This window comes from Aegilops tauschii, chromosome 5 (genome assembly GCF_002575655.3).
Source record: "Aegilops tauschii subsp. strangulata cultivar AL8/78 chromosome 5, Aet v6.0, whole genome shotgun sequence".
Lineage (NCBI taxonomy): Eukaryota > Viridiplantae > Streptophyta > Magnoliopsida > Poales > Poaceae > Aegilops > Aegilops tauschii.
In genome coordinates, this window is record NC_053039.3 from 316679457 (window position 1) to 316706847 (window position 27391).

The 27391-nt window shown below is 41.0% G+C and overlaps 1 protein-coding gene across 1 annotated transcript; it reads left to right on the plus strand.

The window, feature by feature from the left end:
* Positions 1–22864: 22864 nt before the first annotated feature.
* LOC109754365 (protein SCO1 homolog 2, mitochondrial) lies at positions 22865–26885 on the plus strand. The gene is made up of 9 exons (XM_020313276.4): positions 22865–23094; positions 23919–24048; positions 24246–24321; positions 24610–24822; positions 25419–25508; positions 25596–25728; positions 25805–25943; positions 26091–26141; positions 26519–26885. Exons 1-7 carry the CDS (start codon positions 23006–23008, stop codon positions 25923–25925), a joined length of 852 nt encoding a protein of 283 aa, XP_020168865.1. The 5' UTR covers positions 22865–23005; the 3' UTR covers positions 25926–25943; positions 26091–26141; positions 26519–26885.
* Positions 26886–27391: the final 506 nt, after the last annotated feature.

Consider the following 27391-nt stretch of genomic DNA (forward strand, 5'->3'; position numbering starts at 1 on the left):
ATCGTAAAACGCGATGAGTCCTTCTTTCTGATTTTTTTCTCCCCGAACGTGAATATATAGAGTTGGAGTTGAGGTTGGTGGAGCTCCAGGGGGCCCCCGAGGCAGGGGGCGCGCCTACCCCCTGGGCGCGCCCCCACCCTCATGGACAGGGTGTGGCCCCCCTGGCCTTGATTCTTTCGCCAGTATTTTTAATTATTCCAAAAATAATCTCCGTTGATTTTCAGGTCATTCCGAGAACTTTTATTTCTGCACAAAAATAACACCATGGCAATTCTGCTGAAAACAGCGTCAGTCCGGGTTAGTTCCATTCAAATCATGCAAGTTAGAGTCCAAAACAAGGGCAAAAGTGTTTGGAAAAGTGGATACGTTGGAGACGTATCAGCTAGCTACGCCGGTTAAGCATGCTCGGTTTACCCGTTGCGTGTGCTGCTCCTGCCTTTCCTTCACAAATTCTAGTGAATTGTGCTATCTAATTTTACCATGCAATCTGTTGCTCTAGTGTATATGTTCTATATGTTGTGCAGTGTGGTGCTCACTTATTAACTGTTTTGTTAATTAGTTTTCGTCTTCAGTTAACTGTTTGGTTCAATTCTGCAAATGTGATGTTCAATTCTTCAGGCTGCAATTTTGTATTGTCTTCCATGTGAGAAATAAATTGAATTTATCTTTACAAAATACATGAGAAACGAATACAATTGCTATATTCCAAGTTGTCAAGCATGCTTGGTTTGGTTATACATTGTGCAATGTGGTGCTCAGTTAACGTTTGGTTCATTTGTGTTGTGGTGTTTAGTTAAATGTTTGGTTCAATTCTGCAATGCAATGTTCAATAGTTGTGGGTGCATTCTGTTATTGTATACCATGTGAGGAATAAATTGAATTTGGCTCTAGTAAATACATGAGAAACAAATACAATTGCTACAATTGGCTATAGTTAACTGTTTGGTTAACTATCGGATCTTCTATTAGGAGTATGTTATATTGTGCAATGTGGTGCTCAGTTAATGTTTGGTTCATTTGTTGTGGTGTTTAGTTAAGTGCTTGGTCCAATTCTGCAATACGATGTCCAATTGTCGTGGGTAGAATTTTGTATTGTTGTGCATGTGAGGAATAAATCGAATTTGGTTGCACTTAATACATGAGAAATATATACAAGTGCTATATTTCCTAGTTCTTAATCATGCTTGGTTTGGATAAATGGGTTTTCCATGTGGCTTGAATTAATCTGATGAATCTACAATGTGCTTATTTTTCATCAACATATTTTATTGATAGTATGCGAACCCTTACTTAACCTGATGACTAACTACCTTATATGTGTTGCAGGGAAACAATGGGAAGCACTGAGGTTTACAATCGAGGTTAGCACGTGCATGGTCCATTGTCTAATAGCACATTATTGTGCAATTGCAGGAACCATTCTAATATTTAGGTTTTAAACAATTTGGTCTTGCATATGTAGGTCCTGCTTTCAGAGGTTTTGACCCACTATTCGACCTTTTTTGCATATGATGAAATGAGTTGTCCATGAATATCAATCAAATCAAGAAACTCAGAAAGATTGTTAGGATAAAGAAATTAGCGACAAAAAACAACAGGATCTTTGTCTGCACAATGAAGAAGATATTAGTTCACTACAAGATGGTATTAACTATTATACCTTGCCTTTTTTTATTCCTTTACCGCATTTCCAATATAGAGAAGATATTTATGCACATCCTTGTTTTCAGGCCTTTCCAAAGCAGTTCACTGATGATTACCTCTCAAACCACCTCTATGGTCAGGAGGCGAGGAAGGTTTTCATACAACACCCACGGTTCAATATTGAAGTGCTCCTGAAGAGGATGAAGAACGGACGATTGATATGTCTCCAACGTATCTATAATTTTTGATTGTTCCATGCTATTATATTATCCATCTAGGATGTTTTATATGCATTTATATGCTATTTTATATGATTTTTGGGACTAACCTATTAACCTAGAGCCCAGTGCCAGTTTCTATTTTTCCTTGTTTTTGAGTATTGCAGAAAAGGAAAACCAAACGGAGTCCAATTGACCTGAAATTTCACGGAGATTGTTTTTGGACCAGAAGAAGCCCATGGAGTATCGGATATGGGCCAGAAGAGTCCCGAGGCACCCACGAGGGTGGGGGGAGCCCTACTACCCCCTTGAGCGCCCCCTACCTCGTGGCCGCCTCGGAGACCCCCCTGACTTGTTCCCAACGCCAACACCTCTTATATATACCCAAACTTCCAGAACATAACCTAGATCGGGAGTTCCGCCGCCGCAAGCCTCTGTGGCCACCAAAAACCAATCGGGACCCTGTTCTGGCACCCTGCCGAAGGGGGGATCCCTCACCGGTGTCCATCTTCATCATCCTGGCGCTCTCCATGACGAGGAGGGAGTAGTTCACCCTCGGGGCTGAGGGTATGTACCAGCAGCTATGTGTTTGATCTCTCTCTCGTGTTCTTGATTTGGCACGATCTTGATGTATCGCAAGCTTTGCTATTATAGTTGGATCTTATGATGTTTCTCCCGCTCTACTCTCTTGTAATGGATTGAGTGTTCCCTTCGAAGTTATCTTATCGGATTGAGTCTTTAAGGATTTGAGAACACTTGATGTATGTCTTGCATGTGCTTATCTGTGGTGACAATGGGATATTCACGTGATCTACTTGATGTATGTTTTGGTGATCAACCTGCGGGTTCAGTGACCTTGTGAACTTATGCATAGGGGTTGGCACACGTTTTCATCTTGACTCTCCGGTAGAAACTTTGGGGCACTCTTTGATGTTCTTTGTGTTGGTTGAATAGATGAATCTGAGATTGTGTGATGCATATTGTATAATCATACCCACGGATACTTGGGGTGACATTGGAGTATCTAGGTGACATTAGGGTTTTGGTTGATTTGTGTCTTAAGGTGTTATTCTAGTATGAACTCTAGGATAGATCGAACGGAAAGAATAGCTTCGTGTTATTTTACTACGGACTCTTGAATAGATCGATCCGAAAGGATAACTTTGAGGTGGTTTCGTATCCTACAATAATCTCTTCGTTTGTTATCCGCTATTAGTGACTTTGGAGTGACTCTTTGTTGCATGTTGAGGTATAGTTATATGATCCAATTATGTTATTATTGTTGAGAGAACTTGCACTAGTGAAAGTATGAACCCTAGGCCTTGTTTCAACGCATTGCAATACCGTTTGTGCTCACTTTTATCACTTGCTAACTTGTTGCTTTTATATTTTCAGATACAAAAACCTATATCTACCATCCATATTGCACTTGTATCACCATCTCTTTGCCGAACTAGTGCTCCTATACAATTTACCATTGTATTGGGTGTGTTGGGGACACAAGACACTCTTTGTTATTTGGTTGCAGGGTTGCTTGAGAGAGACCATCTTCATCCTATGCCTCCCATGGATTGATAAACCTTAGGTCATCCACTTGAGGGAAATTTGCTACTGTCCTACAAACCTCTGCACTTGGAGGCCCAACAACCTCTACAAGAAGAAGGTTGTGAAGTAGACATCAAGCAATTTCTGGCGCCGTTGCCGGGGAGGTGAGTGCTTGAAGTTATATCTTTAGATCTTGCAATCGAATCTTCTAGTTTCTTGTTTTATCACTATTTCAGTTTATAAAATAAAACTACAAAAAAATGGAATTAAGGGTGACTCATATGCTTCATCTTTTTAATGTCTCTTGTGAAAATGATGGAAAGGAAAATTGTGCTCAAGTACTAGAAGAAGAATTACATAGAATGCTTGGCATAAAATATGTGAATGATGAGCATGATTGCAATGTTGTTAGTATGAATTCTTTGAATACCCATGATGCTAATGATATGCAAATCCACAAGCTTGGGGATGCTATGTTTGATGAAGATGATATGTTTAGTCCCCCATGTTTTGATGAGCAAATTCATTATGATGAAAGCATGCCTCCTATTTATGATGATTATTATGATGACACGTATGCTATAGAGAATAAAGATAACCATGAAACTTATCATGATTTTAATTTTCAATTGGATTATGCTTCACATGATAGTTATTTTGTTGAGTTTGCTCCCACTACTATTCATGAGAACAACTTTGCTTTTGTGGAGAGTAATAAAATTTCTATGCTTGTAGATCATGAAAAGAATGCTTTATGTGATAGTTATATTGTTGAATTCATTCATGATGCTACTGAAAATTATTATGAGGGAGGAATATATGCTTGTAGGAATTGCAATAATATCAAGTTTCCTCTCTATGTGTTGAAAATCTTGAAGTTATGCTTGTTTTACCTTCCTATGCAAGTTGATTCTTGTTCCCATAAGTTGTTTGCTCACAAAATCCCTATGCATAGGAAGTGGGTTAGGCTTAAATGTTCTTTGTCATATTCTTCATGATGCTCTCTTTATGTTTCAATTCTTATCTTTTATGTGAGCATCATTGAAATCATCATGCCTAGCTAGGGGCGTTAAACGTTAGCGCTTGTTGGGAGGCAGCCCAATTTTATTTTTGTCCTTTGTTTTTGCTCCTGTTTAGTAATAAATAATTCATCTAGCCTCTGTTTAGATGTGGTTTTATGTTTTAATTAGTGTTTGTGCCAAGTAGAACCTCTGGGAAGACTTGGGTGAAGTCTATGCGATCTTGCTGTAAAAAACAGAAATTTTTGCGCTCACTAGATTAGCTGCCATTTTTTTACTGGAGAGTGATTTTAGGTTGATTCTTTTTGAAGATGATTAATAGACAAATTCCTCAGGTCCACCAATTTATTTCAGAATTTTTGGAGTTCCAGAAGTATTCGAACAAATCAGATTGCTACAGACTGTTCTGTTTTTGACAGATTCTGTTTTCTATGTGTTGTTTGCTTATTTTGATGAATCTATCCCCCTGGGAGCATGCGCGTAGTGCTTGGTTTTGATGACTTGTAGATTTTTGCAATAAGTATGTGAGTTCTTTATGACTAATGTTGAGTCCATGGATTATACGCACTCTCACCCTTCCATCATTGCTAGCCTCTTCGGTACCGTGCACTGCCCTTTCTCACCTTGAGAGTTGGTGCAAACTTCGCCGGTGCATCCAAACCCCGTGATATGATACGCTCTATCACACATAAGCCTCCTTATATCTTCCTCAAAACAGCCACCATACCTACCTATCATGGCATTTCCATAGCCATTCTGAGATATATTGCCATGCAACTTTCCACCGTTCCGTTTATTATGACACGCTTCATCATTATCATATTGCCTTGCATGATCATGTAGTTGACATCGTATTTGTGGCAAGGCCACCATGCATAATTTTTCATACATGTCACTCTTGTTTCATTGCCCATCCTGGTACACCGCCGGAGGCACTCATATAGAGTCATACTTTGTTCTATTATCGAGTTGTAATCCTTGAGATCTAAATAAATAGAAGTGTGATGATCATCATTATTAGAGCACTGTCCCAAAAACAGGCCAAATAAAAAAAGGAAAGGCCAAATAAAAAAAGAGAAAGGCCAAATAAAGGCCTAGAAGGGACAATGCTACTATCCTTTTTCCACACTTGTGCTTCAAAGTAGCACCATGATCTTCATGATAGAGAGTCTCTTATATTGTCACTTTCATATACTAGTGGGAATTTTTCATTATAGAACTTGGCTTTGATACGTCTCCGTCGTATCTACTTTTCCAAACACTTTTGCCCTTGTTTTGGACTCTAACTTACATGATTTGAATGGAACTAACCCGGACTGACGCTGTTTTCAGCAGAATTGCCATGGTGTTATTTATGTGCAGAAACAAAAGTTCTCAGAATGACCTGAAACTCCACGGAACTTATTTTTGGAAAATATTAAAAATACTGGAAGAAGAATCCACGTCAGGGGGCCTCCACCTGTCCACGAGGGTGGGGGGCGCGCCTGCCCCCCTGGGCGCGCCCCCTGCCTCGTGGGCCCCCTGTTGCTCCACCGACCTCAACTCCAACTCCATATATTCGTGTTCGGGGAGAGAAAAATCAGAGAGAAAGATTCATCACGTTTTACAATACGGAGCCGCCGCCAAGCCCTAAACTCTCTCGGGAGGGCTGATCTGGAGTCCATTCGGGGTTCCGGAGAGGGGAATCCGTCGCCGTCATCATCATCAACCTTCCTCCATCACCAATTTCATGATGCTCACTGCCGTGCGTGAGTAATTCCATCGTAGGCTTGCTGGACGGTGATGGGTTGGATGAGATTTGTCATGTAATCGAGTTAGTTTTGTTAGGGTTTGATCCCTAGTATTCACTATGTTCTGAGATTGATGTTGCTATGACTTTGCTATGCTTAATGCTTGTCACTAGGGCCCGAGTGCCATGATTTCAGATCCGAACCTATTATGTTTTCATGAATATATGTGAGTTCTTGATCCTATCTTGCAAGTCTATAGTCACCTACTACGTGTTATGATCCGGCAACCCCGAAGTGACAATAATCGGGACCGCTCCCGGTGATGACCTTAGTTTGAGGAGTTCATGTATTCACTATGTGTTAATGCTTTGGTCCGGTACTCTATTAAAAGGAGGCCTTAATGTCCCTTAGTTTCCGCTAGGACCCCGCTGCCACGGGAGGGTAGGACAAAAGATGTCATGCAAGTTCTTTTCCATAAGCACGTATGACTATATTCGGAATACATGCCTACATTACATTGATGAATTGGAGCTAGTTCTGTGTCACCCTATGTTATGATTGTTACATGATGAACCACAACCGGCATAATTATCCATCACCGATCCAATGCCTACGAGCTTTTCACATATTGTTCTTCGCTTATTTACTTTTCCGTTGCTACTGTTACAATCACTACAAAACCCAAAAATATCACTTTTGCTACCGTTACCTTTACTTCCATATTACTTTGCTACTAAATACTTTGTTGCAGATACTAAGTTATCCAGGTGTGGTTGAATTGACAACTCAACTGCTAATACTTGAGAATATTCTTTGGCTCCCCTTGTGTCGAATCAATAAATTTGGGTTGAATACTCTACCCTCGAAAACTGTTGCGATCCCCTATACTTGTGGGTTATCAAGACTATTTTCTGGCGCCGTTGCCGGGGAGCATAGCTCTATTCGTTGAGTCACTTGAGATTTATATCTGCTGGTCACTATGAAGAACTTGAAAGACGAGAAAACAAAAATTTATCCCTCAACTACGAGGGGAGGTAAGGAACTGCCATATAGCTCTGCACTTGATTCACCTTCTGTTTTGAGTAAGCTTGCGACACCTAAACCTGCTTCTGCTATTAATTCTGATATGTCGCATGTTATTGATGATGCCACTTCTGCTATGCATGATACTTATGATGAAACTACTTCTATGCTTGGTACTACTGTGCCACTTGGTGAATTTCTTGATGAACAACTTGCTAGGGCTAGAGAGAATGAAATTATTGATAATATTGAAGATAGTGATGATGAAGGCTCTCTCCCTAATAAATATGAATTACCTATTGTTCCTGAGGGTTATGTTTTGGAGGAAGAAGCTGCTAGAGCTATTCTTGCTTGCAATGATAGGTACGATCTTAAAAGATTATTAGCTAAATGGAAGCAGCAATCTCTTAATGCTAGAATGAAACCTGACCCTGCTTTTGCTACTTCACCTATCTGTGTTACTGATAAGGATTATGAATTCTCTGTTGATCCTGATATAATTACTTTGGTTGAATCTGATCCTTTTTATGGCTATGAATCTGACTGTTGTGGCACATCTTACTAAATTAAATGATATAGCCACCCTGTTCACTAATGATGAGAGAACTTGCTACTTTTATATCCTTATAATATTTCCGTTCTCATTAAAGGGTGATGCTAAGATATGGTTTAATTCTCTTGATCCTGGTTGTGTGCGTAGTCCCCAGGATATGATTTATTACTTCTCTGCTAAATATTTCCCTGCTCATAAGAAACAAGCTGCTTTATGGGATATATACAACTTTGTTCAAACTGAAGAAGAGAGTCTCCCACAAGCTTGGGGGAGGCTTCTCCAATTACTTAATGCTTTGCCTGATCATCCTCTTAAGAAAAATGAAATACTTGATATCTTTTATAATGGACTAACCGATGCTTCCAGAGATCACCTGGATAGTTGTGCTGGTTCTGTTTTCAGGGAAAGAACACCGGATGAAGCTGAAATTCTATTGAATAATATGTTGACAAATGAACACAATTGGACACTTCCTGAGCCAACTCCTGAGCCTATTCCTAAACCAACTCCAAAGAAGAGGGGTGTTCTATTTCTCAGTCCTGAAGATATGCAAGAGACAAAGAAATCTATGAAAGTAAAGGGTATTAAAGCTGAAGATGTTAAGAATTTACCTCCTATTGAAGAAATATATGATCTTAATCCATTACCTATTGAAGAAACTCATGGTCTTGATAACCCAACACAGGTAGTAAAGGTAAATTCTCTCTATAGATATGATAAAGCTGAAATCCCTCCTACTAAGTTTGCTAGCCAATGTTTGGATGAGTTTGATAACTTTATGGTTAAGCAAGAAGATTTTAATGCTTATTTTGGTAGACAATTAAAATAAAATGCTTATATGATTGAACACTTGGGTGATTATATGTCTAGAGTTAAAGGTGAAATTAAACTCATTAGTAAACATGCTTCTATGGTTACCACTCAAGTAGAACAAGTACTTAAAGCTCAAAATGATTTGCTCAATGAATTAAATAGTAAGAATAATGACTATGCTGTTAGAGTGGCTACTAGAACTGGTAAAATGACTCATGAACCTTTGTATCCTGAAGGCCACCCTAAGAGAATCGAGCAGGATTATCAGAGAAATAATATAGATGGGCCTAGCCCTTCTAAAAATAAGAAAAAGAAAAATGATAGGACTTTGCATGCTTCTAGTGAACCTATTGCTGAACCACCTAAGAATCCAAATGATATTTCTATTTTTGATGCTGAAACACAATCTGGTAATGAACATGAACCGAATGAAAATGTTAATGATAATGTTCATGATGATGCTCAACCTAGCAATGACAATGATGTAGAAATTGAACCTGCTGTTGATCTTGATAACCCACAATCAAAGAATCAACGTTATGATAAGAGAGACTTTGTTGCTAGGAAGCACGGTAAAGAAAGAGAACCATGGGTTCAGAAACCCATGCCTTTTCCTCCTAAACCATCCAAGAAAAAGGATGACGAGGATTTTGAGCGCTTTGCTGAAATCATAAGACCTATCTTTTTGCGTATGCGTTTAACTGATATGCTCAAAATGAACCCTTATGCTAAGTACATGAAGGATATTGTTACTAATAAAAGAAAGATACCGGAAGCTGAAATTTCCACCATGCTTGCTAATTATACTTTTAAGGGTGGAATACCTAAGAAACTTGGAGATCCAGGAGTACCAACTATACCATGCTCCATTAAAAGAAACTATGTTAAAACTGCTTTATGTGACCTTGGAGCCGGTGTTAGTGTTATGCCTCTCTCTTTATATCGTAGACTTGACTTGAATAAGTTGACACCTACTGAAATATCTTTGCAAATGGCTGATAAATCAACTGCTATACCTGTTGGTATTTGTGAGGATGTGCCTGTTGTAGTTGCAAACGTTACTATTTTAACGGACTTTGTTATTCTTGATATTCCCGAGGACGATAGTATGTCTATTATTCTTGGAAGACCTTTTTTGAATACTGCAGGGGCTGTTATTGATTGCAACAAAGGCAATGTCACTTTTCATGTTAATGGTAATGAGCACACGGTACACTTTCCGAGGAAACAACCTCAAGTTCATAGTATCAATTCTATTGGAAAAATTCCATCGATTATTTTTGGAGGTTTTGAATTTCCTCTTCCTACTGTCAGGAAGAAATATGATATTCTTATTATTGGGGATGTGCATATCCCCGTTGAGGTAACATAGTGTTATTCGAAATTTTTCCGGTTCCATGTTATTCGGAATGAGTTTGTTAACAAGACTTGATCAACCTTGTTAGTGGATTCCTTTTGATGAGCATGAGATGGATGAAATTAGAAGGCACAACCTTCTGTACCCTCTCTCTACTTTCTGTTATTTAGTTGAAATAAAGAAAAAAATAGTATTTCCCTATCTGTTTTCTGAATTATCCGTGCAATATAAAAATACCCCGAAAATAAATGTTCTCCAAATGCCCTGCCAATTTAATATGATTTTTTCTGGAATATTTGAGAATATATGGCACTGAGAACACATCAGGGGGAGCAAGCACCTGGCCACGAGGGTCCAGGGCGCGCCCCCTGCCTCGTGGGCCCATGGTGGCTCCCCTCCACTTATTCCTGCACCCACACACTTCTTCTTCCTCCCAAAAAATCACCATCCAGCTCAAGCATGAGTTCTAGCTCATTTTGCTGTGACTTTCGATCTCCTTGCTCAAAGCACCTCTCACAAAACTGCTTTGGGAGATTATTCCTTGGTATGTGACTCCTCCATTAGTCCAATTAGTTTTTGTTCTACTGCTTTATTCATTGCAAATTTGTGTTGCCTAGGTGACCATGTTCTTGAGCTTGCATGTCAAATTTATATGGTTCCAAGTAGTTCTAATGCATGATATAGTCTCTAGGCACTTGTAGGAGTAGTTGCTATCAATTTTGTTGAGCTTGGTTCACTTTTATTTGAAGTTACTAAAAATTTTAGAAATTTTTCAGAGGAAGAAATATGTTTAGGAAAATGTACCAAGGTGGTCCTTCAAGGAAGCAAGGACCCAGGCTCGCAATGCGCGATGCCGATGATGAGCCACCAAGGAACGCTCTAGTGCGGCCTTGTGAATGGCCTTCAGAAGACTTTATGGATCGAGCGGGAATCAAGGAAGAATTTAACGCATATTTGCGTAACGCTGATCTTGTGAGCTTCGAGGAGGAAAAGTGCCGCCAGTACCACTATCTCACTAGTTCCTTTGTGAGGAAGTTTGAATTTTCATCTTCACGCAATTCTCAAACTGTCCTGTTTGATCTTTATGAAAAATCTTATACGATGGACTTAGAAGATTTTACCACTGCTTGCAAACTTCCACAATGGGGTAGTGCTAGTGAACCTCGCAAATCTGAATTTAGAGATTTTCTTGCTAGTATAACTGTGGGGGAATCTAGAGATATAGCACAAGCTACCATAGGGAGCATTCATTTTCCTGCTATACATTATTTTGCTCTCTTTATAGGTAGGTGCATAAATGGTAAAGATGAAGCATGTCATATGTGTGTCGCTGACCTCAGTATTCTTAGGAGTGCTGTGTTAGGAGACAAATCTTATAATTTGGGAGCCATTGTTGTGCGCAGGTTGCATCACAATAGATTTAATGGAGATTTCTTTGGTGGAATTTATGCAACCCGCTTAGCTGATTTTCTTGGTGTAACCATACGTGATGATGATATTGAATTGTCTCCTACTTATATAGACTTTAATGCTATGGTTCACCATCAGTTTGTCGAGAGGAATGAACCACCTCTCCAGTACCGACTAATCTTTGACAGGCGTCACGCTGTCAATATTGTCCTCCCTGCTCCTGCTCTCTTTGACTTTCAGGCAAAAGGAAGACATGTTATTACCAGAGAGGAGGCAGATGAGTACGAGAGGAGGGCGGAGGCAGCTCGCCGCCACGCTGCAGCTCAGGAGGCAATAGCCGCTGCATCTCAGTACGACCCCAACTATAACTATGGATATCCGCCAGGCCATCCGTGGCAATAAACCAACTTAGGCCAAAAGCCTAAGCTTGGGGGAGTATGTATTTCTCACCGACATTACATTCATGTTCACACATTCATTGCTAGATGTCGGTGCTCATACTCTTTCATTGTACTATCCATGCTAGTTTATTTCCTTTTTACGCTTTTTTCTTGTGTGTTTGATAAACCTTAAGAAAAACCAAAAAAATTTAGTAATAGCTTTAGCTAGTTTACCTTTCTTGTTGTAGTATTAATAATTAAAAGAAAACCCAAAAAGATTTCCCATTCTTCTTTTGCTTGTTGGGAGCTTTCCCGTGTAAATAGTTTTATTTCTTTTCTTTTCTTTGGGGGTCGATAGGAGAAGACCATAATAAAATTGTTGAAGTGGCTCTATTATGCATTATTGTTGATTTAACCAAGAGCCCATATTGCCTTGTCTTATCCTGTTTATTGAACACCTGCAGATTCCAGCTTAGTCCAATGCATGTGCACTATTATTATTATTCACATCGTTCGGTCGTGCAAGTGAAAGGCAATAATGACGATATATGATGAATTGATTGAGATGAGAGAAGCTGGTATGAACTCGACCTCTCTTGTTTTTGTAAATATGATTAGTTCATCGTTCCTGGTTCAGTCTATTATGAATAAACATGTTTGCAATGACAATTAGAGATTATAGTTTCTTATGCCATGCTTAATTAGCTAGGAATTTATAATGGTTTACCTTGCGTGCCAACATGCTATTAAAATGGTTGTGATGTGGTATAGTGAGGTGGTATCCTCCTTTGAATGATTTAAGTGACTCGACTTGGCACATGTTCACACATGTAGTTGAAACAAATCAACATAGCCTTCACGATGTTTATGTTCATGGTGGATTATATCCTACTCATGCTTGTACTCAATGTTTATTAATTTTAATGCATGTTCATGACTGTTGTCGCTCTCTAGTTGGTCGCTTCCCAGTCTTTTGCTAGCCTTCACTTGTACTAAGCGGGAATACTGCTTGTGCATCCAATCCCTTAAACCCCGAAGTTATTCCATATGAGTCCACCAATACCTTCCTATATGCGGTATCTACCTGACGTTCCAAGTAAATTTGTATGTGCCAAACTCTAAACCTTCAAATGAAATTCTGTTTTGTAATCTCGAATAGCTCATGTATCAACTAGGGATGTCCGTATCTGCCATGCTAGGCGGGTTATTCTCAAGAGGAGTGGACTCCGCTCCTCACTCACGAGAAAATGGCTGGTCACCGGGATGCCCAGTCCCATGCTTTATGCAAATCAAATCAAAATAATTGCAAACAAAACTCTCCCTGGGACTGTTGTTAGTTGGAGGCACTTGTTGTTTCGAGCAAGCCATGGATTGATGCTTGTTGGTGGAGGGGGAGTATAAACTTTACCATTCTATTTGGGAACCGCCTATAATGTGTGTAGCATGGAAGATATCGCCATCTCTTGGTTGTTATGTTGACAATGAAAGTATGCCGCTCAAAATATTATTTATCTCTGCTTTAAAATCGAGCTCTGGCACCTCTACAAATCCCTGCTTCCCTCTGCGAAGGGCCTATCTATTTACTTTCATGTTGAGTCATCACCCTCTTATTAAAAAGCACTAGCTGGAGAGCGCTGCTATCATTTGCATCCATTACTATTAATTTATATTGGGTATGACTGGATCTCTTTTACCATGAATTATAATGTCTAGTCAGTCTTTGATCTTTAAAGGTGCTCTGCATTTATGTTTTGCGGTCTCAGAAAGGGCTATCGAGATACCCTCTTGTTATATCATATTATGATTATTTTGAGAAAGTGTTGTCATCCGAGATTTATTATTATTGCTCGCTAGTTGATTATGCCATTGACCTGAGTAAACATGAGCCCTAAGTGCTAGTGTGAATGTGGTTAGTTATAATCTTTGCTGAAAACTTGAATGCTGGCTTTACATATTTACAACAACAAGAGCAAACAGAGTTTGTAAAAGTTTTTCTTTATCATTTTCAGTTTATCAACTGAATTGCTTGAGGACAAGCAAAGGTTTAAGCTTGGGGGAGTTGATACGTCTCCGTCGTATCTACTTTTCCAAACACTTTTGCCCTTGTTTTGGACTTTAACTTGCATGATTTGAATGGAACTAACTCAGACTGACGCTGTTTTCAGCAGAATTGCCATGCTGTTATTTATGTGCAGAAACAAAAGTTCTCGGAATGACCTGAAACTCCACGAAACTTATTTTTGGAAAATATTAAAAATACTGGAAGAAGAATCCACGTTAGGGGGGCCTCCACCTGTCCACGAGGGTGGGGGCGCGCCTGCCCCCCTGGGCGCGCCCCCCTGCCTCGTGGGCCCCCTGTTGCTCCATCGACCTCAACTCCAACTCTATATATTCATGTTCGGGGAGAAAAAAATTAGAGAGAAAGATTCATCGCGTTTTACGATACGGAGCCGCTGCCAAGCCCTAAACTCTCTCGGGAGGGCTGATTTGGAGTCCGTTCGGGGCTCCGGAGAGGGGAATCCGTCGCCGTCGTCATCATCAACCTTCCTCCATCACAAATTTCATGATGCTCATTGCCGTGCGTGAGTAATTCCATCGTAGGCTTGCTGGACGGTGATGGGTTGGATGAGATTTATCATGTAATCGAGTTAGTTTTGTTAGGGTTTGATCCCTAGTATTCACTATGTTCTGAGATTGATGTTGCTATGACTTTGCTATGCTTAATGCTTGTCACTAGGGCCCGAGTGCCATGATTTCAGATCCGAACCTATTATGTTTTCATGAATATATGTGAGTTCTTGATCCTATCTTGCAAGTCTATAGTCACCTACTACATGTTATGATCCGGCAACCCCGAAGTGACAATAATCGGGACCGCTCCCGGTGATGACCTTAGTTTGAGGAGTTCATGTATTCACTATGTGTTAATGCTTTGGTCTGGTACTCTATTAAAAGGAGGCCTTAATATCCCTTAGTTTCCGCTAGGACCCCGCTGCCACGGGAGGGTAGGACAAAAGATGTCATGCAAGTTCTTTTCCATAAGCACGTATGACTATATTCGGAATACATGCCTACATTACATTGATGAATTTGAGCTAGTTCTGTGTCACCCTATGTTATGATTGTTACATGATGAACCGCATCCGGCATAATTCTCCATCACCGATCCAATGCCTACGAGCTTTTCACATATTGTTCTCCACTTATTTACTTTTCCGTTGCTACTGTTACAATCACTACAAAACCCAAAAATATTACTTTTGCTACCGTTACCGTTACTTCCATATTACTTTGCTACTAAATACTTTGCTGTAGATACTAAGTTATCCAGGTGTGGTTGAATTGACAACTCAACTGCTAATACTTGAGAATATTCTTTGGCTCCCCTTGTGTCGAATCAATAAATTTGGGTTGAATACTCTACCCTCGAAAACTGTTGCGATCCCCTATACTTGTGGGTTATCAGGCTTGTATATTCCAACAATGGGCTTCCTCAAATGCCCTAGGTCTTCGTGAGCAAGCAAGTTGGATGCACACCCACTTAGTTTCTTTTGTTGAGCTTTTATACATTTATAGCTCTAGTGCATCCGTTGCATGGCAATCCCTACTCCTCGCATTGACATCAATTGATGGGCATCTCCATAGCCCGTTGATTAGCCGTGTCGATGTGAGACTTTCTCCTTTTTTTGTCTTCTCCACACAACCTCCATCATCATATTCTATTCCACCCATAGTGCTATGTCCATGGCTCGCGCTCATGTATTGCGTGAAAGTTGAAAAAGTTTGAGAATACTAAAGTATGAAACAATTGCTTGGCTTGTCATCGGGGTTGTGCATGATGGGAGCATTTTGTGTGACGAAAATGAAGCATGGCCAAACTATATGATTTTGTAAGGATGAGCTTTCTTTGGCTATGTTATTTTGAGAAGACATAATTGCTTGGTTAGTATGCTTGAAGTATTATTATTTTTATGTCAATATTAAACTTTTGTCTTGAATCTTTCAGATCTGAACATTCATGCCACAATAAAGAAAATTACATTGATAATTATGTTAGGTAGCATTCCACATCAAAAATTCTGTTTTTATCATTTACCTACTCGAGGACGAGCAGGAATTAAGCTTGGGGATGCTTGATACGTCTCCAACGTATCTATAATTTTGATTGTTCCATGCTATTATATTATCCATCTACGATGTTTTATATGCATTTATATGCTATTTTATATGATTTTTGGGACTAACCTATTAACGTAGAGCCCAGTGCCAGTTTCCGTTTTTCCTTGTTTTTGAGTATTGCAGAAAAGGAAAACCAAACGGAGTCCAATTGACCTAAAATTTCACGGAGATTGTTTTTGGACCAGAAGAAGCCCACGGAGTATCGGAGATGGGCCAGAAGAGTCCCGAGGCACGCACGAGGGTGGGGGGCACGCCCTACCCCCCTGGGAGCGCCCCCTACCTCGTGGCCGCCTCGGAGACCCCCCTGACTTATTCCCAACGCCAACACCTCTTATATATACCCAAACTTCCAGAACATAACCTAGATCAGGAGTTCGGCCGCCGCAAGCCTCTGTAGCCACCAAAAACCAATCGGGGCCCTGTTCCGGCACCCTGCCGGAGGGGGGGGATCCCTCACCGGTGGCCATCTTCATCATCCCGGAGCTCTCCATGACAAGGAGGGAGTAGTTCACCCTCGGGGCTGAGGGTATGTACCAGCAGCTATGTGTTTGATCTCTCTCTCGTGTTCTTGATTTGGCACGATCTTGATGTATCGCAAGCTTTGCTATTATAGTTGGATCTTATGATGTTTCTCCCGCTCTACTCTCTTGTAATGGATTGAGTGTTCCCTTCGAAGTTATCTTATCGGATTGAGTCTTTAAGGATTTGAGAACACTTGATGTATTTCTTGCATGTGCTTATCTGTGGTGACAATGGGATATTCATGTGATCTACTTGATGTATGTTTTGGTGATCAACTTGCGGGTTCAGTGACCTTGTGAACTTATGCATAGGGGTTGGCACACGTTTTCATCTTGACTCTCCGGTAGAAACTTTGGGGCACTCTTTGAAGTTCTTTGTGTTGGTTGAATAGATGAATCTGATATTGTGTGATGCATATCGTATAATCATACCCACGAATACTTGAGGTGACATTGGAGTATCTAGGTGACATTAGGGTTTTGGTTGATTTGTGTCTTAAGGTGTTATTCTAGTATAAACTCTAGGATAGATCGAACGGAAAGAATAGCTTCGTGTTATTTTACTACGGACTCTTGAATAGATCGATCAGAAATGATAACTTTGAGGTGGTTTCGTACCCTACAATAATCTCTTCGTTTGTTCTCCGCTATTAGTGACTTTGGAGTGACTCTTTGTTGCATGTTGAGGGATACTTATATGATCCAATTATGTTATTATTGTTGAGAGAACTTGCACTAGTGAAAGTATGAACCCTAGGCTTTGTTTCAACGCATTGCAATACCGTTTGTGCTCACTTTTATCACTTGCTACCTTGCTGTTTTTATATTTTCAGATTACAAAAACTTATATCTACCATCCATATTGCACTTGTATCACCATCTCTTCGCCGAACTAGTGCACCTATACAATTTACCATTGTATTGGGTGTGTTGGGGACACAAGAGACTCTTTGTTATTTGGTTGCAGGGTTGCTTGAGAGAGACCATCTTCATCCTACGCCTCCCACAGATTGATAAACCTTAGGTCATCCACTTGAGGGGAATTTGCTACTGTCCTACAAACCTCTGCACTTGGAGGCCCAACAACGTCTTCAAAAGAAGGTTGTGTAGTAGACATCAACGGTCAATCATCCACATGCACTGGCCTAAAGTTGCAAAGACCTTCAACATGAATGAAGGCTCAATATTCGGCTTCCGCTTCAGCAGTTTTCTAGATGAGATGCATCTGTCTATATAAAGTCTATGATGCTAATTTCGAAAGGTTCTACATGTTGCATGTGAAACTTGGTGCTAGTGTAGTTGTGTAATGGGGTAGCTGAGTGCTGAAGCTATATCATGTTGTACTCTGATGTATTTCAATTACAAAATTCTGCTTCCTTAATATGAAAATGAAATATATTATGTGCTTAATATGAATGTCAATTAGATTAATAAATGGATTATTAATAATAGGGAAATTAGCCTACTAATGGCGAATTAGCCTGCTAATTGGGTTTTGCTATTGCAAATGGTTATTGAAAAAATACTGCGGGTGATGATCTCAGGCAACGCACACAATTTCTAGGAATAAACCGTGTTGGATCAATGAATAATCCCACACGACTTTCTCTTAAAAACTGTTTGCGTTAGGCCACCTTGCGCAAACGTTTACCACATAAAAACTGTGTGTGATGGATAGCCTTTGCCACACAGTTTCTTCTACGGACCGTGTGTGATACATTCTATAAAGCAAACGATTTAACGGGAAAAATTGTGTGTGATGTACCTGTGAACGGAAACGTTTTCCTTGGAGCGACTGTGTGGGATGTACATACGAACGGAAACGTTTAGCGGGGACTGACTGTGTGGGATGTACTTGCGACCGGAAACAATTTCGCCTGTATAATTGTATTTTTTAGCTCTACTATACGTATTTCTGTATTTGAGCGCTCGCCGGTCGCACACGACCTCATTTTGCCGAGCGTGTGTGCCAGGAGGGCATATCCCCGACGGTTTCCGGGTCGTGTGGGAAGGACCCCACTATCGCCCACACTCACTAGGCGACGGTTCCAAATGCCGTCGCGGAAAGGGGTTAAAAACCGTTTGTATAGCACCGACGCGCACCAGTGATATAATCTTCCACCAAATAAACCATATAGTAATCAACTACAAGATGTAATCAACACTACTAGTCACCCCCTAGCAACAATCTATAGTTCCGGTAACTAGACTGAATACAAGAGATGAACTAGGGTTTGAGATGAGATGGTGCTGGTGAAGATGTTGATGGAGATTGCCCTCCCCAAGATGGGAGAGTTGTTGGTGATGATGATGACGATGATTTCCCCCTCCGGGAGGGAAGTTCCCCGGCAGAATCGCTCCCCCGGAGGGCAAAAGTGCTCATACCCAAGTTCCGCCTCGAGACGGCGGCGCTCCGCCCCAAAATTCTTCTCCTTATTTTCTCTAGGTCAAAATGACTTATATACCAGAAGATGGGCACCGGAGGTGGGCCGAGGGGGCCACAACCCACCAGGGCGCGCTTGGGGGGCCTGGCGCGCCCAGGTGGGTTGTGCCCACCTGGTGGCCCCCCTCTGGTGGTTATTGGCTCCAATATTTCTTAAATAATCCATAAAAAATCTTCGTGAAGTTTTAGCTCATTTGGAGTTGTGCAGAATAGGTGGATAGCTTTTTTTTGTCCAGATTTCTAGCTGCCGGAATTCTCCCTCTTGGTGTGTACCTTGCAAATTATGAGAGAAAAGACATTAGAATTACTCAAAAAAGCATTATTATGGATAAAAAAATTATAAATAATAGTAAGAAAACATGATGCAAAATGGACGTATCAGGCACTATGTCAACAGGTTAGTCCCAAAAAATGATATAAAGTTGCTATAAAATGATTGTAAAACATCTAAGATTGATAATATAACAGCATGGAACAGTAAAAAATTATAGACACGTTGGAGACGTATCACTAACCTGGACTGACGCTATTTTCAGCAAAACTACCGTGGTGTCGTTTTTTGTGCAGAAATAAAAGTTCTCAGAATGGGCTGAAAATCTACGGAGATTTTTTATGGACCAAAAGAGACCCCCGAAGCACCAGAGCTGGTCCAGGAAGTGGACAAGGAAGCAACAAGCTTGCTAGGCGTGCTCTACCCCCATGGCGCTAGCAGCGAGCTTGTGGGCCCCTCGGGCACCCCCTTGACGTAGGACCGACGCCAAAAAATCCTATAAATACCCAAAACCCCAAAAAGAACCCTATATGAGAAGTTCTGCCACCGCAAGCCTTTGTATCCACGAAAACTGAATCGGGACCCCGTTCCAGCACCCTTCTGGAGGGGGAAATCATCACCAGAGGCTATCTTCATCATCCCGGCGACCACCTTGATGAGGAGGGAGTAGTTCACCCTCGGGGCTGAGGGTATGTACCAGTAGCTATGTGTTTGACCTCTCTCTCTCATGTTCTTGATTTGGCACGATCTTGATGTAGCGCGAGCTTTGTCAATATATTTGGATCTTATGGTGTTCGTCCCTCTCTACCTTGTTGTGATTAATTGAGTCTTGCTCTTTGAGGTTTCGTTATGTTTGATTGAATATTGGATTTGAGAACACTTGATGTATGTCTTGCATATGGATACCCGTGGTGACAATGGGGTATTATATTGATTCACTTGATGTATGTTTTGGCAATCAACTCGCAGATTCCCGAGGTGATATTGGGGTAATCTATGCATAGGGGTTAATGCACGTTTTCATCCTACGTTCTCCGATAGAAACTTTGGAGTGATTCTTTGTTGCATGTTGAAGGATTGTTATATGATCCAATTATGTTCTTATTGTTGAGAGATTTTGCACTAGTGAAAGTATGAACCCTAGGCCTTGTTTTCAAGCATTGCAATACCGTTTTTTCTCACTTTTGTTACTAGTTACCTTGCTGTTTTTATATTTTCAGATTACAAAAACCTATATCTACTATCCATATTACACTTGTATCACCATCTCTTCGCCGAACTAGTGCACCTATACAATTTACCATTGTATTGGGTGTGTTGGGGACACAAGTTACTTGTTTGCAGGGTTGTTTGAGAGAGAGACCATCTTCATCCTATGCCTCCCACGGATTGATAAATTTTAGGTCATCCACTTGAGGAAAAATTGCTACTATCCTACAAAACTCTGCGCTTGGAGGCCCAACACGAGTCTACAAGAAGATATGTTGCGTAGTAGACATTATTTATATGTGATGCTTCTCCATGGATTATAGATTTATATTGCTCTTCCATTGTTTGTTTAATCCTTGGCCAGTTTAGATGGTTAAACAACGGTGAGAGTGTGTGCATTAGTTGAGTTTAATCTTTATGAGTGGAGTATCTTGGTGACAGTAAGAGAAAAAAGCTTTTTTAGGGGTAAGAGAAAAAACTTGTGTATTATTGTCAGTAAGGGTAAAAGGATAGCAGACTCGTTGTTTGGGCGATGAGCTGGAGGTAAAGAGAATATATTATCGACTATATGCCATCTTGCACAAAGCAATAGTCTGTTTTATTACTTAATGATTAGAGATACATGCTTTGTTAGTGGTCTCCGGGAGGAGTATTATTCATAGATGCGGGGAGGGTCTCAGACTATGAATTTATGGACGTACTTCATATGTAATATCATCACATCATATGTATACAATTTATATCATGAGCCAAACAAACCTCCACTTACTTTTACATGCACTTGGAGCATCTCCAACAACCCTCCTCCCTCTATGTATTGGGATCCTTTGAAGATGCCCGCATATTTTTTGGACGTATTTTTGTATTTTTTGGAATTCTATGCATTTGTGTTGCGGAGAGGAGGAGGATTGAATAGCGCAACTGTGTTTTTAATAAACAGTCGCTACCCCTGGCAGTGGCGAATCTAGAAAAAAATGGAGGAGGGGCTGGGCCGCCTGGATCATGCAAATATGTGTTGGAATGGACCTGTAAGTAGCTGGGCTGGGCCTTAAAACTAGTAGTAGAAACAAATTTTACAGTGCTAGAGGGGGGCTTGAGCCTGTTAAAGCCCCCCTCCCAGTAGATTTGCCCCTGACCCCTGATAGGTGCCGCTTTCCTAATAAAAAGACAGGAGAGCACCCCTTCTCCCGAAGTTACGGGGTCATTTTGTCGAGTTTCTTCGATATGGTTCTCTCGACGCGCCCTAGTATACTCTACTTGTTCACCTGTGTCGGTTTGGGGTACGGTCAGTTCACCGGGAGGATCGCCCTCCCAATTCGAAGTTTTTTTCTGGAAGTTTCAACCGTCGTTGACTATGACAACAGTCGGTCGCCACTGGCTTTTCCTTCATATAATTTAGACGCAACGCATTTCCTTTCTTCCAAAGAAAGAAAGGTGATCTTGCCGCTGCCGCTAGGGTGACTCACTTGTCGACGCCGTTTCCCGGCGGCTCTTCTCCGCTGACGAACTCTTGGTCGCCGGATCTCACACGTGCGGAGGTGTGTAGCTATAGGTTTAGGGCCATGTTAGTTTTAGGTTTTTTGACGTTTTAGCTATAGGTTTAGGTGTCTTGGCTTCGACAACAATGACGTCGACACAAAATAAATAAGCTCCAGATCTTTCATCTACAAGGTGTCTTGCTATCGATGTTGGATTTGGGAACTAGTTTGTTCAACCAGGGTGTCATGGCGACGACGACATCTTTGTGGTGGACTTGTGTCTTCAGTCTCCGCCGTTGCGATGACGTTTGCTCCAGCGCCGATGTGGAGCTTGGGAGGTAATCCAGGAGTATAGTCTGCAGCGATGACATTTGAAAAACGATGGATTGTGTGCTGGGTTCATTATTTGCGGCTGGCATATATGGTTTCTTACTTTGACGTTTTAGTCGAGCCAGAGTACCAGATATTAAGTTCGATGGCGTGTTTGGGGTGCTACCCCGACCAGATTCTTTCATATGCAAGTTATTCGCCTTTGGTAACCATTTTGAGGTATGAAAAGTTGCATATCAACGAAGGAGTCACGTCGAGCTCGGGGTGAAGAGGTGATCCGTCATATTTTTCCTTGGTGGCTACTAGGTGGTGCTTGAGGCTGATGACAGACGTTGGCATCAAGCTCAGGAGATTCTTCTATCTTGATTGCATTTTTACTTTTTCTTCTTCTTATTGTATAAGTAGTTTTACTTCTTGGCTGATGGTCTTTTGTGTAAAAAATAGCGCTCTATTGTCTTTTTTGTTTTGTCATGTAAATGTATACATGCTAGGAACTGGACTTTTATTTATTTTTATGAATGCGACACATACTAGCACACACAAGTAGAAAAATGAGGAGGATTTGAGTTCCATGGAATCTCAAAATTTGACCTGAACTACTAGTAATAACACGAACATGAAGAGAAGAAAATAAAGGACTTTTTTTAAGAAACAGAAAATAAAGGACTGTGAAAATGAACCGGCCAGCCCAGCAAAACGATATCTTGGGCTGCACGAAGATCAAACCTGCTTTCTTGGACCAGAAGAAGTCGAACACGGCCGACCGAGAGCCGAGACCCCCCAAAACCTCCAAAATAATTCCAATTCCTCCCCTCCCACAGTTCCACTCCATCCCTCGCCCCGGCCCCTCCTCGCTCCGGAGCCTCCTCCCGGGCCACCGCCATGCTGCCCGCGCGCTTCCTCAAGCTCTCGCTGCTATGCCGCCTCGGCGCCGCCCGTGCGGCCGGAGTGCCCCCGCCGTGGCAGACCAGGTACGGCCGGCTTACCTCGCGTCTCGGTCACTTTTTCTGCGTGATGCTCCTGTCCTGCGCGCGCTACCTGTTTGTGCCGTTGCCTCATCGGGCGTTTCCGCGGCGGCCTCCTTAGTTCGTCCGGTCCGGTCCTCGTTTCGGTTGCTGGTTAGGCCCGTAGGGTGCTCTGCCTGGGGAAGGACGTGAGCCGTCTGTACGTTGTAGGAACGGGGAGGATTCGGGCCTGCCAATCGCTGTGTACACTCGTCGGAGTTGGGAGTAAATTAATTAGGGGGGCAATTTCCGTGAAGTATGGTTAGTGAATCGCCGCAATTGTGTGTGCCCTGCACGCTTTATGTCTCACTATGCAGTCTGTGTTCTTCATTCAGATTCAGGTGCTACATTTTCTGTGTGTATGTGATTAGCGATTGCTTAAAATAGCTTTTGATATGTAGGTCGGTCATGATCATGTCCTGCTGTTCAGTTTCGCTGCACTGCTGTTTAACATTTTGTAGTTGATTTACATGCTCTGTTGTTGATGGCTCTGACTGGCATAAGTGCCTACATCATGGTATGAATGAATTGTTGAAGCTATACCATGGCGAATTTCATTTGATAATCATTTTCCCGCCCCTTATGAATGGTAGACCTTGAATTGAATGTCATTAGTCATTACTCATCATTTTATTACTTTATTATAAGCTTTAATTTAAATCCTGAATGATCTGAATGCTTCCTACCTGTCGGTATTCTCACAAGCCTGCTTGCATGTATGTTGTTCAACCTAGGCATTTTATGTTTGTTTAACTCTGTAGTTCTTCTAATCCTTAGAATTGGTTGTGCAGGCAATTTCCGGTGCGGGGTTTCCAATCTCGAGGTTATTCTGCCGGAGGAAGCTCCAAGTATGATAGACCGATGAGACAGTTTGCTGAAGAGAACGAGTCAAATTCTCGGCCACTAATATATTACATTGTCGTATGTTGCTTTCCTGGCCTGCTCAATCTCCCTATTTTATCAGTTTCCCCTTAACTATGATTTATCGTACTTTTTACGGTATTGCTAACTATTATCATGGCTTATTGATGAACTTCGATAGTTTTCTTATTGGACACGCGGACTGCGATTTGGCCCAACATCATATTCTTATGTACATGTGAATGTTGGTTTTGCAGCCATCTGCCATTCTAGCCTTTGCTGGACTAGCCACTTATGTTCACTATAATGATGAGAAGCGTGCAGTTCCCTTAGGTACTTACAAATTCTTCAGAAGTGATGTTTCTTGTTATTCCTGAAGTAATACATTTTGATGTATTAATCTTTTCAGCCAGTTCAACTATGGTAGTCAGTGTTGCTTAAAAAAAAAATCTTAATTTAGAATACCAGAGTTTCTTAGCTTCTGTGAGATACAGTTTTCATTATTACTTTTCAGCTGTGCATTGTAGCTTAGCTTGAACGAAAAACAGTTCTCATTAACCCTTTTATTGTGTCTTATTGAGTTTATTATTTCTATATTCTTTCATATCATGGTGTTTCCAGGTAAACAAGCACAACAGAACAGTATTCCCAAAAGGTGCACTACCAACAGACCTGCAATCGGAGGACCATTTAAGCTCTATGATACAGAAAACAATGTGGTGACTGAATCAAAGCTTCGAGGGAATTGGACGCTGATGTATTTTGGCTATACATCTTCCCCAGATGTGGGGCCGAAAGAAGTTGAGAAGATCGCTGATGTTGTTAAGCTGTTAGGTGTGTTGCTATATACCACATCCTGAATACACCATTCGAGGCACCTCATCTTTTGGCATTACTTGTTGTTATTTTTTTATCATATCATTATCTCTCTGTTCTCCTTGTACAGATCTATTATCTCTGTTCCAAAATATTAGTTAACACCCTTATTATGCATACTGCAGATGATTATTTTGGTCTATGAGTGCACAAATGCATGTTTGTTCATTACATTTGGGTGAAAAGCATCCAATTTCGCTAAAACATTTTATGCTAATTCCCAATGATATATAGTTCTTTGCGTTACTTAGTACTCCCTCCATCCAAAAATAAGTGTCTCAAGCTTAGTACAACTTTGCACTAAAGTTAGTACAAAGTGCTTATTTTGGGACGGAGGGAGTACTAAGTTCTTTGTCACAATTATGTTGTTGAAGCTATTTTAACTAATCCTTTTCTTATCTCAGTCGTGCTCCAGCCTGAACTACTAATTGTCTGCTGTGCTTAAAATTGCTTACAATCCACAATTTAAAGCATCTATTTTCTGTGTGCTATATTCTGCTTATTGGCTTGTTATCTTCATGATCTCTTACGAACCTTTTATTTTTGTTTCATAGAGTCAAAGTATGATATCAAGATTAAACCACTCTTCATCACACTTGATCCTCAACGTGATTCACCAGCTCAGCTTAAGGCATATCTTAGTGGTAAGCCTCTCTGCTTGTTCTATGTCATTGGAACCTTCAGTTTTGCGCTGTATTTGGAAGTGATAATTTGTCTCATTTGAACTGCAGAATTCGACCCAAGAATAACAGGATTAACAGGCTCAGTCGATGCAATAAGACAGATGGCACAAGAATACCGCATTTTCTTTAAAAAAGTTGGTGAAGTTGGTCAGGATTATATTGTAGAAAGTTCTCATAACATGTAAGAGCACACGAGAGTCTTCATTTAACTTACTTTTTTGATAAAGCTTCAAGAACTTGACTGTGTTGAGTTACAGGTATTTGCTAGACCCATGCCTGGAGACAGTAAGATGCTTTGGAGCTGAGTATAAGGCATCAGACCTTGCTGAGGCGATAACAACGGAGATCCAGAAAGCATCTAATTCAGCAGCAAAGTAGTCTAGTAGATTGCCTGTGGTATACCTCTTGATTTTATTTGCTTCAACTAATTATGATCTGAGATATTAAAGCATACCTGTATTTTTTTGTATTTGCTGATCTTTTTTCTTTCTGGAAGTCGCAACTATCTGCGTACTAATAGATTTTTAACCTTTCTTATCTTAGGTAGCTTTGCAGATGTGATGGTGAAAGAATTTATCTTCTGATCGTTAATTGGTAATACTTGTCAAGAAGTGCTTCTCATTTTTTTATCACCAATTATTTGTGTAATTCCTACATCTAGGTTTTAGACCCTGCTGCCAGCTGATTTTTTTTTCAATATTTCAGTGTCATCCATTTTTTGTTGCAGCGTATTTTTTTCCACGTTATTTTCATTTATTATTGTCATTTGATCAAGACTTACACTTGATCATGCACAGCACACAGGGCAGATTTTTCGTACAATCTCTCTGATTTCCATCTAAAATTCCTACTGTTCTGTAGATAGATCACGCATTGTATTCTGCACAATTTTTGTGTGTGTGCATGAAAGAGCTTGACGCATAAGTTCAAGTAATGCTGCTAACACAGTTTTGCTACAACAATTTTTGCAGGGCCTAATTCTTCAGTATCGGTAGTTTCCAATGTCTGCTCTGAAGGTCATCCCCTACCCCTGTGCAGCCTTGCCGGTGACATGGCGAACCCTTCATTTTGCCCTGCCTTCAAGTGATTCAGGATCCTATTCCTATCCTCGCTCTTTGCTGTATAACTAGACTTGAGCAGAAGTGTAGAGTGCCTCACGCGACGAATGTTTTTACGAAGTTACAAACCACCTGCAGTTTGGCAATGCCTGCCTGAGTGATTTTCATACCATCGTGTCCTCATATAACTCCATGCGCTGAAACCAGATGTAATCATGCTCCGTAGCACGGACTCGGGAACTCATTAATGCCTTTTGGATGAGGTGAACAAGAAGCTTTACAGCCCGTGTTCTGTCATGTGATAATACCTTCAGAGAAACAAATTTTCGTCACAAGCACTCCGATCTGTGAGCAATTTAGCTTTTCAAGGGTGTGTAGGTTCTTCCTGTGCAGTGACCAGGGCTAGAAGTAGAAGATAGCTTTTCTCTTGCGTTTCCCTTTTGCAGGTACTCGATATCTATATGCCGTGTCTGGCCTCAGCTGGACATACTCCACCTGCCGCCATTACGAGTTGGGCACACTCATATCTTTACGCTACTTTTGCTTTGCTAGGTGTTGACATGTATGCGGATCTTTAGCCACCCTTCGGTGTAGGATTAAGTTAACTAACCTGTGGGCGTGAGTTTGGTGTAAACTGATGCCTGGAGTTTGGGTTGTAGATCGAGAGACCATCCCTTATCATATGTCGATTATCTGGTGATCTTGCGATGGTGATGTAACCGTAGCAGGTTTTGCCACGCTGAGGCCGCGGTGTTTTTAACGCCTACCGCAGTAGTAATAATTCTG

Excerpts from the sequence above, each read along its gene's own strand:
- LOC109754365 (XM_020313276.4), top strand. The coding sequence starts at position 23,006 with ATGCTGCCCGCGCGCTTCCTCAAGCTCTCGCTGCTATGCCGCCTCGGC. Across the intron at positions 23,095-23,918 it reads CCCCCGCCGTGGCAGACCAG|GCAATTTCCGGTGCGGGGTT; the intron begins GTACGGCCGGCT and ends TTGGTTGTGCAG. Across the intron at positions 24,322-24,609 it reads GAAGCGTGCAGTTCCCTTAG|GTAAACAAGCACAACAGAAC; the intron begins GTACTTACAAAT and ends TGGTGTTTCCAG.